This window comes from Cervus elaphus, chromosome 27, assembly GCF_910594005.1.
Source record: "Cervus elaphus chromosome 27, mCerEla1.1, whole genome shotgun sequence".
NCBI classification, from domain to species: Eukaryota; Metazoa; Chordata; class Mammalia; order Artiodactyla; family Cervidae; genus Cervus; species Cervus elaphus.
The window spans coordinates 48,762,322-48,781,706 of record NC_057841.1 but is presented as its reverse complement, the minus strand read 5'-3'; the positions used below and the strand labels follow the sequence as shown (position 1 = coordinate 48,781,706).

At 39.0% G+C, this 19,385-nt stretch overlaps 1 protein-coding gene across 3 annotated transcripts in view; it reads right to left on the bottom strand.

The window, feature by feature from the left end:
- Window positions 1-2,810: 2,810 nt before the first annotated feature.
- Window positions 2,811-19,385, bottom strand: part of C27H18orf25 (chromosome 27 C18orf25 homolog) — an 84,561-nt gene continuing 67,986 nt past the window's right edge. For 2 of the 3 annotated variants that reach the window (XM_043889628.1, XM_043889627.1), the window contains 2 exons: window positions 16,146-16,272; window positions 2,811-6,931 (listed from right to left, as the gene is read on the bottom strand). In XM_043889628.1, the coding sequence (XP_043745563.1) occupies window positions 6,742-6,931; window positions 16,146-16,272 (317 nt within the window). In that variant the 3' untranslated portion in view covers window positions 2,811-6,741. The remainder of the gene's footprint in view (window positions 6,932-16,145; window positions 16,273-19,385) is intronic. The other variant, XM_043889630.1, reaches the window with a different exon arrangement.

Sequence of the window (19,385 nt, the reverse complement as noted above, 5' to 3'; positions counted from 1 at the left end):
AGTTCCATGGCCATCCTGAGCTGGGGCTGAGAGGCATACGCAGGTGTGTGGTTCTGACGTTTAAATCTATGACCACCTGCCCGAGAAAAAAGGCAACCAATCAAACATTACCTTCTTGGGAAAGACTTCTTCCAATTCAGTTCAGGCCAGAACAAAGTAGAATCAGCAGCAATAAGAATGAAGGAAAAATAAGATGGAGAAAAGAGGTTTTTGTTTTTCTTAAAGTTAGAAAGTCCTAATATGGACCACAGGGAAAAAAATCTACTCTTGCTAAGTCAAGCTTTGTAAATCTGGATATATTCTTCTGCTGTTTGCAGTCTTCCAATCTGCAAAATGAGGATAACAATCTACACCACTTCTTAATCCCATGCGGAAATTTTGAAATACATATTCTTTTAAAACTTTGAAAATAAAGAGTTTATAGAAATTCAAGGTTTGTGAGTATTAGTTATCCAATGCCTTCAAAAAACTTGTGAGAGGACAGAACTGTAAAACAGCCTTTTGGAGTGAGCCATTCTCCTGTATTACTGCCTGAAAAGTGATGGCTCTGCAGAACAATGAATTATCCCCTAAAATAACACAGCCCTATCTTTCATTCTAAGAAAAGAAATTTTAGAAATGCTTCATTTTAAGGCATAGAAATCAAATCCCTTAGCAGTCAGATAGTCTTTCTGGGGTCTCCTACATGCTGGTTCAGGCTTTGTAAACATCAGTCCCTCTGCCCTCTGGTTCTGATACCCCTTGTATTGCAGATGCAGATCCATCCTAAAGTCAGACTTGCCTGCTTTAGACACAAGGCCAAGTGTCAGGGCTCAAATGTCCACAACATTTCACCTTCCCATTCTTACAACAGAGCAATCACGGAAAGGAAACACAATGACTCCTCTGAGGTGTCAATTATCAAAACACAAAGGAAAAAACTGGTACCAGATAGGTTCCTTTGCCAAAGAATAAGAAGTCAGATCAACAGAATTTACAACCAAGAGATGTACCCCACCTGTAAGCCAGGACCTATTAGCAGATCGAACCAGCTGCTGCCGCCACCTCCTTTCCCAGGGTTGACTTCACTGCCAGCACTCGCTCTCATCCTTGACTCACATCCACCTACCAAATGAGATCTCAGGGCTTGGCAGAAAGGAAACAAGTGGTGAAGCCTCGCTACACAAAGGGATCCCTGCCTAAAGCCATCTCCACCTCGAAGGCATGCTACCCACAAAGTAGCGCAATGGCAGCTGAATTGAGCCAATAGTGTCACAACATTGGCTGAGCTACTGGATGCTCTTTCCACATCTCGATGATGTTCACGATAATCAAAAGCATCTTTTTCTGAGCCCACTGCTCCTTCCAGTATCTGCCACTCCCTTCTTCTGTTCCAGGCAGATTCTCCCAGTCAAAGCTCCACTGTATAGTCCAGGAACTTCTCTAATTTTGTAAACCAGTGCTCTCACACACAGAGTCAAGGAAGTAAAGAAAATCATACCTACCTAGGAGAATCACTCAGCAATACTGCTAAAACAAAAGCTAAAAGAAATTCACCATATTACTTCAGTTGCAAAATTGAAGCTTAACAGATATTTCATAAAGATTTATGTAATTTTTTTCTGTTAAGAGTAAAGTTATAAATAGCTGTCATCTACTGTGAAAAACATATAAGTAAGGGAAGGCTCCCGAGTGGCTCGGATGGTCAAGAATCTGTCTGGAATGCAGGTGGATCCATCCAGGTTTGATCCCTGGATTGGGAAGATCCCCTGGAGAAGGAAGTGGCAACTCACTCCAGTATTCTTGCCTGGAGAATCCCATGGACAGAGGAGTATGGCAGGCTACAGTCCACGGGGTCGCAAAGAGTTGGACACAACTGAGCGACTAACACTTTTACTTTCAAGAGAAGGTAAGGCCAAAAGCCAGTGTAACATAGAAAGAGGAAGTCAGAATGAGATTAATTACTAGCCACTGATTATTTTACTTACTCATGCCTTTACTTACTATTCCTCAAAAGCAGCTTCCAAGGGTAAAAGGGTTCAGAAGCAAGACTCTTAAGTAAAAAAATTTCCTCTAGAGCCCAAGAAAAGAAGTTTCTCATAGGTACTAACATGTCTAGGTCTTAGACACAAGGTAGTATAAAAGAACCATTTTCAAAAACTAAAAACATCTCCTGATAACAGATCTCTTTCGGGTGCAAGTAGAACAAGAATTCGATGAACATGAAGAGATCCAGGAGTGAATATTTAAATAAACATAGGCCTTACTCTCTCTGGTTCCTCATTCTCCTTGATGCAGAGTTACAAAAGTAATAAAACTAATACAGTAGTCCTATCATTTTGATAACCAAATTAAAAACCTGAAAATAGAACCAAATTAGGAGGAAAATTCTTTAGGCTATTTTTGAAACATCCTATATTTGCTTGAACCACGAGCAAAGTGCACGCAGTCACGGCATCTTACCCTGGCACGTTGAACTCTGGGAAGTAACTGTCAGCTGACTTTTGTTCCCAGGAGCAAAGGGGTCAAGCACTAGGGAGCCTTTAGTTGACTTTGAAATCTCACTGGTTCAAACTGGAACGGGAAGTGGGGGCTACAGGAAAGCTAGTACAAAACTATTTTTATCTAGATCTAATACACCAAAGGCCACTTGCAAAACATTCTAGGAGTAGGATACAGCTGTTGCTTGGAAAAAAATCAGGCAACTTAAACAATAAGATCTGATAACAAAATATAATTCACTCTCACATCCAAAAGCTAACTTGGGAGCTGCTCCAGGCACCATCTAATTAACTGAAGCAGACAGGAAAAAAAAATCCTCAGAAATTATCTTTGTTTAAATACACTCTATTTTATTTTGTCTTAAAATAGTTTAACCTTTATGCTACAGACTTATTTCAAAAAACAGAAAATCTTATCTTGCACCAAAAAATATATATATAACACTCTGTTTTATTTTTTTTCTCCAAAGACCATTAAATACTAAATGGAAACAAAAACTAAATAATGAACGTAAAGAAGAACCAAATTCTATTTTAAAAACTAGAGTTGCACATTTTAAAACATTAATTCTAAGCAATGATTTGTCGTCACTGCATCAAGTCCACGCTCCAGCAACAGCAGATCTGTTAACCACCAAGTGCATTGGTTCCTAGCCATACAATGGCTAACATTTCACTTTCACGGTAAGAGGAGCAAAAGGCTTTAAAGACCTTTGTACTCTTTAAAAAAACAAAACAACAACAAAAAGTTATTTCCTAGTTATCCAGTGATTTTTTTTTTTAAGATCACTACCCTTTAAAACTTGTTAAAAGAATAAGAAGTACGTAGTGTTTTAAATAAAATGAAAAATACAACAGCATTGGACTAAAATACGTGATTATTTTAAACAAACAGTGCACAATCTGAGGAAGTTTGGTTAGGGCGCAATCATTTTTATATATACATGGAAGTCGCATCATACACATACTGAAAAACAGGGATTGGGGGAACTCTTTGCCTTAAAAAAAAAAAAAAACAACTTTAAACTCAAAGACAAAATTGTGCCCCCAGCTTTTTCAAGAACCTTGTGATACAGTATATATAAAAAGCAGGCAACAAATTCGTTTTTAAATTACCTATGGTGCTAATTTGCTAAAAGTAACAGTGAACAATTGACTAAATTAGCAAATTAGATGGTTCATATTCACAACTGGTAATAATGAAAGCAGAGTTTATGGGATGCTCAGTTGCTATGAATAATGGAGTCCATTCAGTTTGGCCCCTTCCATCAAAATGAAGCAAGCAGCAATTACATCTCGCAGGGCAGTCATGGTGATGCAATAGCTAAGTTACCACTCTGTGGTTTCAAATTGAGGGAAGGGGGGCACTTAGCCATTTTGGTGCCATAAACCAATCTGTGACCAAAGTGTACCATTTTACCAGAGATATTACTTTGAAGAGACTGTGAAGTATAAAGTGTTTATGCTACCAAATGCAAAACTGGTTAGAAAAGATCCCCTTTAAAGAAATGTTAAATGTCAGAATATTTACCACAGAATTTATCATTAATAGCTTGCCAGAAACCACATCCCTACTCTCCTGGACCTGGCAATGAAAGAAGAGTTGAAACACAGTCTCTCTATAGTTAGTTAGTAGGTGGAAAAGCCTCAAACTAGTAGCGAGAAAAGCTGACTATTTCCACCATCCCTTCCCCTCCCTGCTTTCTGCATCTTAAATTTTTGTTCTGGTGCACTAAGCCAGGTAGTCAGGGTGGTGGAAAAGGGACAGGTAAGGGCAAACTTTAACCCAATACAAAAGCAAAAAGCCAGAAAAGAGCTTGGTTAAAACTCCACTCTCTGTTCCCAACCCACAGTACATACAACAAACTGAAAGAATTCTCATTAAAGGATGACTGTGAGGGACTAAAGAAAATATGTCCTGGGAAATCACCTGCTATATGGAAGTGAACAAAACAAAACATACTGCTAACGTAAGAACAGGTAATGCAAAAATGTTCTTTAAAATGGGGCTCTGGGGAATTACCTGGAAGTCCAGTGGTTAGGACTCTGCACTTTCACTGCTGAGGGCGTGGGTTTGATCCCTGTTTGGGGAACTAAGATCCCACAAGCCACCAGGTGTGGCAAACAATTAAATTAAAAATGAAATAAAATGGGGCTCTGCCCTGATACTGGGGGAAAAATAAGCTGCAAAAACTTCAAGTCATATAACTCACTCTATTCTTTCCCCAATGATATTCCTGGAAAATACAGACCAGAAATTGTACATTTCTGCTTTGTCTAGCATTTTAATTCAAGTCAAAAACAATGTGTAACAGTAAAATTCAATAAATTAAACCTAAAGTAAAATGTGAAGGTCCAAGGATACACCAGTAGTGAATCTGCAGAAGGTCCTACTTTGCTCTGGCCTCTGGGTCTTTGGTTTTTGCCTAGAATTGTGGCCATGCATGAGGGGCTAAAAGTGGAGGTTCACGATCTCTTCAAAAGCTTGATCTATTAAAAGTAGATACATAGGAAAATAAAAAGTTGATGAACAACAGAGGCCAGATCAAATGAGATGTTATCAGAGGAGAACACATGCTTAAATATACTCCCATAGAAGGATATACAGATGAACTAAAACAGCAGGAAGAAGGGTGAAGGAATAAGCGAGTCTTTACAAAACACAGAAGAACAGGCCGGGCAGGCGGAGCCAGGCAGACTCTGACTCAGTGCACGTGGGGGTGTCTTGCTCAACACAGCAGCCCCGCAGCGCCACCCCACACAGTGCCTCCTGCAGAACAGGCACTTGGTAAACATGTGTCCGCTGAATGGAAACTGAATGTGGTAGTTCTCATGCTCTCATGATAAGGAGGAGCCACCAAGACATTTGGGAAGGGAGGCAAAGGGCTATAGCCACACTGGATGGTGAAAATGGAAACCAAAAAAAAAGCAAACAAAAACTGTGGAGAAACACAAAGTGAGGTCTTCTACGCCAATGTTACTTCACTGTTCCCTGCGCACAGTACATAGTGTTCTAACTCTAGGTATTGCTTGTAAAATAATTCACTAGTAACTACAACGTTATAGGAAAAAAAGGTAGTAACTAATGCCATGAAACTCCAACACTGGCATTTCCTGAATTCCCTGAAGCTCCTACTACCCCTTATAATTCCTGTTAGATACTGCAAAATCTACAGTGCCATTAATGTGCTTTGTATCTGACTTTCTATGATACATTCTGGTCTTTCCACTTTTAAAAGGTAGAGGAGAAAAATACCCAAATACAGCATCAGGTCAACTTCAGCTCAAGCACTGAACAGTTGTTATGCATCCTTTTTGGAGAGACTAGCTATGGAAAAAGGCATTGTCCTGTCAGATTTACAAGTGCCCATAGCCTTAGAAGTCACACAGCTTTCCTATTACCAGCTATACACTTAGGCACAGTTTGCCCAAGCAATAGGCTCTGCTTCTCCCACTGAACAAACCAGGGGGGAAAGGGTCTCTCAACACTCTCTTCAGATGCTCAAGCCTCATGGTGGGTATCTATCTGAAATGCCTCTGCCCCACAAGGAGATATTTTCCAAAGGGTTATGAATTATTGCAACAAGGAGATCAACTAAGTCACTTTAGCAGTATTTATAAACACAAAGAGGGCATGTTAATTATTTGGGTTGTGGGAAGTCAGCCAGGAGCAAAGTCAGGAAAGAAGGCAGAAGACTTAAGCTAAAAGAAAAAGTTAACTTCTGTCTTCTTTTTTTAAGGACAGGTTTTCAATGTACATGCCCTACTAGGTGCCAGTAACGACCTGACTAACATGTGTGCAAATGCCCTAAGATAGGAGGAGTGCCAATGGGTGGGCTGACAGTGGTCAAGTCTACATATTAATTTTATTACACAGAAAAATAAATACAAGACTCAAAAACTGAAATCCATTTTACCTGGTAATTAAAATACCATTCTAAAAGGAGGGCAGAGTTTCCTAAGACTGAAAGTCACCAAGTAAAATGAAGTTATCTAATAAACGTCATCATTCTCATATTCCTACTGAGGGAAACAAGAAAAGAAATTCTTTTCTCTGTGATAAGTTATTTTCCTAAGTGACTTCTTTTAATTTAAAAAAAAAGGAGAGGGAAGGAGAGCAATTTTCCATGAGTTTTTGATTATACAAATGCCACAAACAGCTTCTGAGGCTGAAGCTATGACAATGAACTTCCATGTCACAAAGAGGAGGAGGAGGAGGAAGTAGAAGGGAACAGTGCAGAGGAAACACAGTGACATTGTATTACAGTAGGTATTTACGTCTGCTATCCTCATCCAATGTAAGGTCAACAACTTCTGCAGGTGAAGCCCAAGTCTGCTGAGGAGTCACAGCAGTCCATGACTGTGTTTGCCGGGCGCTAACATACTGTGTGCTGGAGCCATGCTTCCATGAAGAAACACTCTGAATCACACCTCCTCGAGGATGAACACACCTGCAATCGAGATGAAGAGCAAAAGCACGGTTAATCCTACCAGAGAAAAAACCGAAGGCAATATGGCTTCAGTTGTATTAATATTTTTCCTAAGATAAGCTTACTACACAAGTTCATAAAACCCACAACCAATATCCTTCCCCCTTTTCCTTCTTCCCTCTATGTCTGTCTGTCTGTCAGTCTCCCTGCCTTTCTCAGTGTAGTCTAAGAAATGCCAAAAGCCTTGTCTCAGTCACAAGCTCCTGAGTTATGTCTAGATCTATTACTGATAACGGACAAGATGTTTCTCTGAATTCATTTAGTCTCTGGGATCTTCAGGATAGGGCAGAATATAAATCCCAAGCAAAATTAAGATGCCCAATTAGTCTGAGCAAATGAAACAATAAGAAATATAGGTGAAATCTGTTCTTAAAATAAGTTCTATGCCATATTTGTTAATACCACTTTCAAAAACAGTTAACAGTAATACCCCTTTTACAGATTAGATTTCTAAATGTCTATATAAGTACTAAGTCATGAGTTAAAGAGGATTCCCTAGTGGCTCCTGCCAATGCAGGAGACATGGGTTTGATCCCAGAGTTGGAAAGATCCCCTAGAGAAGGAAATGGCAACCCACTCCAGTATTCTTGCCTGGGAAACCCCAGGGACAGAGTAGCCTGACAGGTTATAGTCCATGGGGTCACAAAGAGTTAGATACAACTTAGCGACTAAACAACAACAACATGAATTAAAGATCAATTTTCCTCATTTTGAAGGTGACAACAGAAAAATCTGGCTAGTTCATCACACTTATTCTTTAGTTCAGTGAAAATAACAAGGCTTAAGTACTTAGCTTCGATTCTTTAAAAGTGTCCTGTAAGAGTGAAAGAACTGCCAAGCTGACATATCTCAAAGCTCACCGACTGGGAGAGAATTGTTTCAGAAATACCTCCAGATTGAACTGCACATTTCAGTCAAATGATAGAACCATGAAGCTCCCTCCAGAATGAGCCACGGAGTAAGTTTTGATTCAAACGAGAGGAAAGCAAGCAGCACAAGCTATCACTGCTCCTTATGCTGTCACATCTCAATTTTAAGACCTGTCACTATGCAACACACATGAGAAGTGGCAAGTGGCATGATTCTAATCACACAAACTACTACAGTGGATCGCAAGCAGCTGTTCTGACAACCTGTATACAATGAGTGATGCTTAGTCATCTCAGAACTCCAATTTCGATTCCATACCACCTGCACCTCTAGGTTCAAAAGAAACAGAGTAACAATAGACAAAGTTTATTATAAGGAATTCATGGCAGCTGAGAGGTTCCCAGGTCTGCAGTCAGTAAGCTGGAGGCCCAGGAGAGACAAGGGTGTAGTTTCATCTGAGTCTGAAGGCTTAGAAGCAGGAGAACTGATGGTGTTTCAGTTTGAATTTGGCCTTCTCAGGTGGCTCAGTGGTAAAGAATGTGCCTGCCAATGTAGGACACACAGGAGACGTGGGTTCACTCTCTGGTTGGGTTAAGACCCCCTAGACAAGGAAATAGCAACCCATTCCAGTATCCTTGCCAGGAGAATCCCACGGACACAGGAGACTGGTGGGTCATAGTTCATGAGGTCGCAGAGTGGGACATGACTGAGAGACTGAGCGCGCATGCACAGACGAAGTTTAGCTATAGAACCGCCCCTGAGGATCCTTAAGATCACGGAAAGAGGCCCAGCTCCTGCAAAGTCCAGCCTGAAAAGGACTCCCTTCCCAAGAGAGGTGCCAAAAAACAGATCCCTTGGGGCCAGAGTAGGGATAGAATGTGGACTTGTTATAGTTATTGGAGGGCCATCAGCTTCCCAGAAATGAGTCAAGCAGCTACTAACCCAGAGGCCACCATATTTTCAAAGAGTAGCTAGTGAAAAGCATTAAAATAAGACACACGAAAACCCAAAGTCTAATCCAAATCTATCCACTCTTTAAATACACTGAGATTAAATGATCAAGTCATAGAAGAAAGTCAGTCAAAGGAGTCCATTCAACATTTTCAAGAAATGGTTTTGATGACAGATGACAACAGAATACCAAAATTATTAAGCAGTTTCTCCACATTTGACACACCCAACAGACCCATGAAGTAGATGTGGAAGCTATTATCTATACTCTGACAGGGAAACTGAGGATTAAAGAGATTACATGACTTGTTCAGGGTCACACTGTTTGAAAGTGTAGGCAAGAGAACTTCAGGCCAAGTCTGATTTCTGGTCCAATGCTTTCCACAACATAATGTTGTCACTTAACAAAGGTGTGGAAAAACAAACAAACAAACAAAGGTGTGTATTAAGCTGGGTAAGGCAAAACACAAAAGAGTCAGCAGAGTGCAAAGACAGACCCAGACCAACAATTTAAAAATATAAAGTTCTTCAACAGTTCAAATGCTCATTTATACAAGCAGTAATTGAAGTAAAAGCTGGTTGGAAACTTAGAAAAATCAGGGAATGAAAAGCTACCCAAAAAAGTCAATGTAATCTCTGACAGAACTGCAAGAAATAATTCTGAAATAAAAGCAGTATTTACTCCCAACTATTACTTTGCACTGCTCCTAAAGTAATCAGACAATGTAACATCACGACATCAAGGAGTGGCTTTAAAAAGGACCTAATCCAATCTTCCCATTTTACAGAAGAGAAAACCAAGACCAAAAGACAACTTCCCAAGGTCTTAAAGTAAAGCATGGAACCAGAACAAAATTAGGTCTCCTCTGGGGAGTTTATTTCCAACTAAATAACCATGTCTTTCCCAGACTGCACCTGAAGTATTATACACTACGTTTTATCTTAAGAAGAACTGCTTAGCCCCTAGGAATAATACAACAAAAAGCAAAGCAGATTCTAGAAAGTGTCTAGAGTAGGAGAGAGAGAGGTTTAGAGAGGATATTTATTAATGAGGAAAGGTTGAAGTAGACATAATAAGGAGATAAGGCACTTCTTCAGCTATATAAACTAAACCACTTCTGTAGTTACGTCATAAATAGATCCAGTTATTGGAAAACAAATTGGGCTACTTTAAGCAAGAGAAAATTTATTGGAAGTCACCTTTACTTGAGCACCTCAAAGAACCATCACTTCATGGCAAACAGAAGAGAAAAAAGTGGAAGCAGCGACAGATTTTATTTTATTTGGCTCCAAAATCACGGCAGACAGAGACTACAGCCATGGAATTAAAAGACGCTTGTTTCTTGGAAGGAAAGCAATGACAAACCTAGATAGCATATTAAAAAGTAGAGACATCAGTGTGCCGACCAAAGTGTGTCTAGTCAAAGCTATGGTTTCTCCAGGAGTCATGAATGGATGTAAGAGTTGGACCAGAAAGAAGCCTGAGCACTGAAGAACTGATGCTTCCAAATCATGGTGCTGGTGAAGTCTCAATCAAACAAGTCAATCCTAAAGGAAATCAACCCTGAATTCATCGGAAGGGTTGAAGCTGAAGCTGAAGCTCCAACACTTTGGTCACCTGATGTAAAGAGCCAACCCACTGGAAAAGACCCTGATGCAGGGAAAGATTGAAGGCAAAAGGAAAAGAGGGTGGTGGAAGATGAGATAGTTGGATAGCATCACTGACTCAATGGACATGAATCTGAGCAAACTCTGGGAGGTAGTGAAGGACAGGGGAAACTGGTGTGCTGCAGTCCATGGGGTTGCAAACAGTTGGAAACGACTTAGTTACTGAACAATAACAACAACCAATCCTCTTACTCTGCTTCTCTTCAAAATTTTAGATTCTCTGGAGAACGTGATGATCCTTTCTTTGGTCAAACAATTCCCTGTCTCCTATTAACTGCAACTGAAGGGCAGCTGCCAAAGAAGGGAGAATCACCATGGAAGGCAGCTCCTCCATGTACACAATCTTGAGAGCATAGTAAGAACCATGAATCGTTTTCTAGAAGGCAAGTTTTGAATGGTCATTACTACACAAAACAGAATAATCTGCCTTTTAAACATTTAAGTAATTGCTGAGGCATCTGTCAGGAATGTTAATAAGATTCTGAATATAGGCAAACTATCCTGTTAGAAGTCAGGATAGTAGTTATGGGGACAAGGTGGGGGACAGGGGAAGGTATAATGAATAAGTGGCACAGGGGGACTTCTGTTTCTTGTTCTGAGTGCTGGTTACTTGGGTATGGGTACAAAAGCTAGAATGCAAACTTATAGCTTTTCTCTGTGTCTTAAAAGCCAACAAAACATGCAAAAAATTTTTTATGATTTAAGACCTCAACCACTTTAAATAAAACGGTAGCTAGGAGATGGATGAGGATAGAACAAGACTTTTAACACATGTTTTTAAGTACAGGGGAAAAAGGTCAAGCTCTATTTTGTAAGATGGTACATTACAGAATAAGTTAGATAAAAAGGAAATAAAAATTTCAGGAAAACATGGGACTACAACAACTGTTACTAACCCCACAGAGATGCCCTATAAAGGAGGATGTGAGGGACCTCCCTGGTGGTCCAGAGGCTGGGACTCCACCCTCCAAATGCAGGGGGCCCAGGTTTGATCCCTGGTCAGGGAACTAGATCCTGCATGCAGGAACTAAGATCTGGTGCAGTCAAATAAATAAATAATAAAAATACATTTTTAAAAAAAGAAGGATGTGAGAAGCTCAAAAGTTTGGAAGGTTAACTAACATAAAACAGCTCCATGTATTAGAACATATCCTTTTTCTATTATGAAAGATATGGGGTGGGAATATACTCATCTGTTTTACAATCAGTCCAATCAGATTCTAGTGCAGACACAAGCTTTTTCCTCACAAAGCATTTAATCTGCATATGACTGACAACACATCTACAAAACGAGTCACATTTTGAGTCTTATAGCCAAGAAAAACTGCTTAGGCCTCACTTCCATTTCCCCCACCAATCCACTATTTATAAATAGTAAGTTCTGATAGAATAATTTCCTGCTCTTCATATACTAAAACCAAGAAAGGAGAGACTTTGGAGTAGAAAGGAAGAGAAACACAGGAAGAGGGCAGGCTCTGATGATGATCAGCTGTTGATACAGTTAACTTACTATTCTAAGAAAACAACATTAAAAATTAATCATTTTTTGCTCTCATTTACGGATCCTGAAGGTGACCTCTTAGATAACATTCCTACTTATTTTTCTGAACTGAAGGTGGAGTGAATCCTTGTAGCTTCAGGGAAATGCTCACCCACCCCCCTTGCTGTCTTAGGGTTAATGTTAGCAAGTGGTTCTAGGATACAATCAGTCTTAAATGCAAAAGCCTTCCCACACTAATTCTTCTGCTGACGGGTCAATCAACATTAACCAATGACCACAGGGCCATGTTTGTGAAAGGAGGTAAGAGTCTGATTATTCATAAAAGCTTAGGAGAACAAGTACTGAAAGAACTGTTTCAACACAGTTCCATAACATAAAGACCCATGCTACATGCATTCATCACCCTAGGGGAATTACCAATGAGGCTGGTAGCAAGAAAGAAGGAAAAAGGACAAAGGATAAAGAAAAATATTGGCAAGAGAGGGTCATAACTTAAAACTTATGGCAAAATTAAGTGGGTGCAGAAGAACCAGAGATTTTAGAGAAGTTACCACCTCACTAGCGAACAGCATCTTATAAAACTGGACTGTCCAAAAATAACACCTAGAAATGACATGTAGACAATGACAAGAGTTCATCACGGCAATCCAAGGCAGCCATAAAAGATGCATTCAAGTTAAGAAAGCATGCTTTCTAGCCTATAACTAGAAGAAACATAGAAGCTAAGTGACTATGTCAAAATCTAAAATGAAAGAGCAGGGAAAGACATTAGCATGCAAGAAAAGAAAAATGACTGTTTATTGAAAAAATTTTTAAAAAGGCACATCATAACCAGAATTACTGAGGGCAAAGGTCAATAAAACAGAATGTTTCTAATATGGAAAAATGGTACCCGATGCGTCAGAGCCACAGCCCCGAAGAGAACAACTCAAGAACGAAGTCTGAGTTTCGTTTTTTTTTAAAAGCTCTCAGAAAGCCCACAAGGTAGAATACCAAAAGGAAAAACAAGAAAAGGACAACTAAATCCAAACAAAACATCTATGCATGCAAAAAATCAAATTAGAACACAAAGATGCGGATCAAAACCTAAAACCTTCTTCCAAGTGATAACCCTGCCAGAAGCCCATCAATACTTCATAACTGCAACCCTAGACCTGTAAAAGAAACAAATTCCAGATGAGATACAGCCAGCTAAAGGGGCAATTTCGAAGCAACCAATAAGAAAGCCTCTTACCCCCCCACCCCCCAACCTGCTTCTCAGCTTTTTAACCTCAATGTTTGAAAGACTATCAGGCTTCTTCTAAATAAAACCGCTGGAAAATTTTTGAGAAAGGCACAACAGTCCGTGAGATTCTACTCATTCCCAGACCAAGGGCCAAAATAAGAGATCCCCTCATAATGATAAAAGAGTCCATTCAAAATACTCCAGCAGGATTTGTCAACTCTACCTATCTTCCATTGCATGGACAGTTATTAACCAGCACTGAGATTTTAAGATAAAGCTGTTACTGCTAAGATATGATTCAAACTAAAAGATCAGAATTTAAAAAACAAAAACACATCTTTGTATTTCAGAGCCTCGTAAGAAAAAGTCCTCAAAAGTAATGCTATAGCATGTTATTTAAAATGTACCCAAAGTCATTTGACTTAGTGAAGACTGAAATAAGTATGTTTGCTCATAGAATAAAATGACAATCTGAATAACAAGTTCAGAGAAGGGTCTACTAAAGATAATCTTTTAGTATGTGTGTGTACTAAAGGTGAGAGAAACTTAGAATTTAAATCTACAAGTTTTAACATAAATAATATAATTTCAACTCCAGATAACAAAAAATTGGTAGGAAAAGAAGCTGAAGATTTCATTATGAAAGGAAAGTTAAACAAAGAATCTGAAAAGAAGGCTGTGTGTGTTCAGTCACTTCAGTCAAGTCCGACTCTGCGACCCTATGGACTGTAGCCCACCAGACTCCAGGATTCTCCAGGCAAGAAATACTAAGCAGGTTGCCACGCCCTCCTCCACAAGACCTTCCTGACCCAGGGATTGAACCCGTGTCTCTTGCATTGCAAGCAGAGTATTTACCGCTGAGCCAATGGGGGAAGTCCCTGAAAAGAAGAGTAGCATCTGTAACATTTCTAGGCACAAAGAAAAGAAGGGAGAATTGGCAGGAGTTAATAGGGAACTGGACCAAGTGATATGTCTCAGAATGAGCAAGAATTTAAACAGACAACACAGGTAATGACCTATTCTTTCCTACTTAAGTAGGAACACATGAGTAACAAGAATTAAAATTTGAAAAGTAAGTCAAGAGGAAGTTTGGTAACTGGATAATGTGCTCCTGGCACAACAGAAGATAATTAACCTACATCAATCTATCAGTCAATAGGCAGAATAAGTTTCATAGTACAGAGTCAGAAATGGAAAATACTATCATATTCTAGAAAGATCTTGACATGGGGCTTAAAAGTCTAATAACGCCTTTGTAATTATACAGTGCTGAAAAAAAATAATGACAAATGTATGCTGAAGGAAGAAATCTGGAGTTCTATCTTCTTCATCTGATGAATAAGTCAGCTAGAAGAAAATATGTGAGAAAATGAAAGAGAACATAATAGGAAAAAGTTTTTTATTAAGGAAGAGAAGAAAGAATGAGGTAAAGGAAAGGTTAAAGAATGAAAGTTCTCTCCCACCAGAACAGGGGAACATAACCATTTAGAAAGACAAGAAAAATGGAAGCAGCTATGCAGACACACTTATGGGATAAATACAAGATAGAAGGTAAAGTGTTCTGATAGAGAATTAGCCACTTATGGGGAGATGGCTTGTGAAATTATGACTTAACTCTACACCCTTAAAGCCCCAATTGTTTAATTAAAAAGTCCTTTCAGAAAGTAAAACCAGTTCTCATTAGAAAAAGGATTCCTCAATTTATGCGCATGTGTATTTTGCCCCCACTTCTCCACTCTTAAATGCACCTTTTAAATAAGCCAACAGAAGAAGTAAGTGCTGGTGAATGTTTTATTATCTTGCTAACCAAAGATTAAAATCAGATCTAAAAATAAGGCAAGATACTATCTTATATACCTACTTGAGGAAATCACAAAATCGTAATTCTTGTGGCACAAGAGTAAAATTGTTCACTACAAAGAATACAGATTTTTCCAAAGACAAGATTTTGTTTTATATGTGTGTGTTAAATGTTCCTCACGTGTATCTCTGACAGGGCTGCAACTAATTCTTAGGACCATATCTTAAAGGAAGAGTCAGTAAATTTTTTCTGCAAAGAGCTAGACAATAAATATCTTTGGCTCTGTGGACCCTAAGGTGTCTGAAGAAACTTCGCAATTCTGCCACTGGAGTATAAAATAGACAGTATGTAAGTAAATAAGCATGGTCTGTTCTAACAAAACTTTATTTATGGATAAATAAATTGTATGTGAATTTCATTTAATTTTCTCATGTCAAACCATGTCTTGATTTTTTCCTCCCAACCATTTGAAAATGCAGAAACAATTCTCAGTTTGAGGTCCATATAAAAAGATGCATCAGGCCAGATTTGGCCCATGGGCTACAGTTTGCTCACTCTTATCTTAATGACAAACTTCACAAAATTATTTTTACACTGCTGCTGCTGCTGCTAAGTCACTTCAGTCGTGTCCAACTCTGTGCTACTACTGCACACTAATTCAATGTCTTACAGCTTTTTTAATTCCTGAGAAATAAGATACCCTAAATCACATGAACATCACCAGAAATAAACTGTTAGGAACTGACTAAAGTAACTTGTAACTTTTCATGAAAGATAAGTGCTCTAAGAAGAAGTGTGATGTCAAATGCAGATTTTCCAATTATTTGTTCCCGATATATTTCAAGATAAACTGAAAGTCAAGAAAATATGGGTGAGAAGGGGGGAAGTATGGCGATACTTCTGCCATAACAGAAAAATCCATTAAGACATCTAGCCATTTGCTAAAAATAAGAGAAAAACATTAGTTCTGGTTCACATACCTGTGTGGCCAAGATGTTTCTGATATAAGACAATCTGCAATACATTCTGAAGCTCACCAAGTGTCCATAGTCAAAATTTATTTCTTAAACTACAGGAAGCTGAGAAATAGCTCCCAACATTCACGCCAGCCACGCCATGGCACGCCATACCATTTTCTTCTCTCCAATTAATTTCCTACCTTGCATGTTCCTGAACCCCCACAATCTCCACTTCACTATCTGAAGAGGCAATATTAATTTCTTCATTGAGTGGTGCATTGCCAGCAGATGTTTTCTCACTTGCTAGGAATCCTGGATCCAAATGACCTGAGAGAGAAAGGGGAGAAAAAACTAAGCACTATATTTTGATTCCTTAAAACAGCAGAAACATCGCATTGATGGATTTCTCCTCTCAGTTTAATCACTGAAACAGAGTGCCCTTATAAAAGCTTGCCTCCATGAAACTGTTACCTATGCGAAATTAAAAAAACTAAACAACACAGACTGATTGTTAAAAGAATGTTCAAACAACACAGAAGTACATAAGAGTAAGAACTCCAATTCTCTTGCTTTCTACTGCCATTCCTTAGGAGAAAAAAATTCTAGAGTACTCGGACAAGTTTGTGTATACAAATGTAGGTATATATAAACTGCCATAATACTCTATTTTGTGATGCTTTTTGCATTAAATTCTACTCTGCTTTTAAATGACCTGTGGGTAGGAGGTTTGTCTCCACTCAGGTCAAAGGGGTTCTCCACTGCTTATCAATTTAATGTAACAAAATTATAAACCAGGCAAGCTCAAAGGCACAAATGGAGTAAATAAAAGAACTATTAATATCATAGTTACACTGGGAAACCTGACAAAAGATTTAATAATTTTCTCTCGATTTTAAACAATTTTAACAATTTTCTCTCCAGGAATCCAGATTTGACAAAATCAAACCCAAGGGAATTAATTCCCTGGCAGTTCAGTGGTTTGGACTCTGCACTATCACTGATGATGGTGCAGGTTTGATCTATGGTTGGGGGAGGGGCAGGAAATGGACCCAAAACAGCATCTAAAAGGGAAGACTAGAAGCAAATAGCAATTTTTACCCTGAGAAACTGAAACATATAACCTGTACGTTGCTGACACCCCTCATTAGACAAAAAGCACCACACAATGCTTCACCCTGGAAAGTACTGGGGCCTGTAAGGACTTTCTCACAAAGATCTTCACAAAGCATCTATTCCATGGTGCAATAAAATGCATTTTCCAACACTAAACATGAGTTTAATAGAACTGACTCTCAAAAAAAAAAAAAAAAATAGAACTGACTCTCAAAACAGGTTAATGGCATAGCACCAAAGTACACAGCTGTTTAAACAATTCTAAAAAGAGTTAAAATTCAGAGGGATTCCTCGGCGCTCCTCCAGTGAGACAGGACTTCACAGTCCCAATGCAGGGGTTACAGGTTCAATACCTAGTTGGGAGAACTATGATCCTGCATGTCACAGTCAAAAAAAAAAAACAAAACAAAAAACAGAGAGAGACAAAGAGTTAAAAACCTATTTATTCAGCTATTGAATAAGTTCTGACTTGGGATGAATTTCAGAATATCTAGGAGTAAACATGGAAGAAACAGCATTGCAAGGAGTATAAATTTTTGTTTACTCTTAAAAGATGTATTTTTATTTAAATATATTGTAATCTGATACAAAATTATTTCTTCCTATTTAAAAAAAAAATCCCAACAACTGTTGTTGCTGTTCTGGCACTAAGTCCCGTCTGACTCTGAGACCTCATGGGCTGCAGCACACCAGGCTCCTTTGTCCTTAACTATCTCCCAGAGTTTGCTCAAACTCATGTCCATTGGGTTGATGATGCTATCTAACCATCTCATCCTCTGCTGCCCTCTTCTTTTGCTTTCAATCTTTCCCACCATCAGGGTTGCCTTGCTGGTTTCCCACCAGTGAGTTGCCTCTGCACATCAGATGGCCAAAGAACTGGAGCCTCAGCATCAGTCCTTCCAATGAATATTCAGAGTTGATTTCCTTTAGGACTGACTCAACTCCTTGCAGCTGAAGGGACTCTCAAGTCTTCTCCAGCACTGTATTTCGAAAGCATCAATTCTTCGGTGCTCAGCCTTCTTTATGGTCCAACTCTCACATCCGTACATGACTTACTGGAAAAACCATAGCTTTGACTAGACAGATCTTTGTTGGCAAAATAATGTCTCTGCTTTTTAACATGCTGTCTAGGTTTGTCATAGTTTCCTTCCAAGGGGCAAGTAGCTTTAAACTTCACAGCTGCAGTCACTGAACAGTGGCTTCGGAGCCCAAGAAAATAAAATTTGTCACTACGTCCACTTTTTCCCTTTCTATTTGCCATGAAATGATGGGACTGGATGCCATGAACTTAGCCTTTTTTTTTTTTCCATGTTGAGTTTTTGGCTAGCTTTTTCCCTCTCCTCTTTCATCCTCATCAAGAGGATCTTTAGGTCAACTAAACCAATATAAATAAGATTTTGCTCTCTCTTTCCTTCTCACCTTACTCATATCTATGCTTCAAGGTCAAGACAAACCTTGTACTTTCATACTCCTGCAAACTTGTAGTGTAATCCTTTTTTAAAATTTTGGACAGTCCCACAAGTTAAAAAGACTTATAATTTATATACCCTCTGACCTTATAACCTCACCTCTGAGAATTTAGCCTTACAGAAAATAAAAATTTACACTTTAAATAAGCAGAGTCATGATGTCAAATGATACTCACCAGATTGCTATGTAGAAACTTGGGGAAAATATAACACACAGAGTTACATATAACACTAAAAATATGTATGTGCTGGTTAAAAGCTATGAAAAGTAAGGGAATTTGAATATGATTGTGGGTCTTTTTTTACAATTCTTTAATATTATTTTTACTTTTGTTCTTCAATTGAAACTGATGCATAAATGAGAAAACAGAAGATTAAAGTCTTCTAGACACAACCGGTGACTGAAATTGTGTTACAGTCTGCACAGGCTTGTTAGCGGGCTTCCCAGGTGGTGCTAGTGGTAAAGAATCCGCCCCGCCAATGCAGGAGATGGGACAGACACAGGTTCGATCCCTGGGTCAGAAAGATCCCCTGGAAGAGGAAATGGCACCCCATTCTAGTGTTCTTGCCGGGAGAAATCCAAGGACAGAGGAGCCTGACGGGCTACAATCCACAGGGTTACAAAGAATTGGACACAACTGAGTGTCTGAACACACAGCACACGGGCTTGTTACCCTGCTGTATTTAAGAACAGATAGAATTCTGTGTGGTATGGGCAGTGATGTTGAACTCTACAAGCAAGCAAAGGTGACAGCCACCAGACAGACCCAGTTTTGTGAAATCTAGAGCAGTTGTTTAAGTGGAATTTGGTTAAGCCTGGATTTGGTAAACTGAGATTCTTGCTCTGACCCCACTACT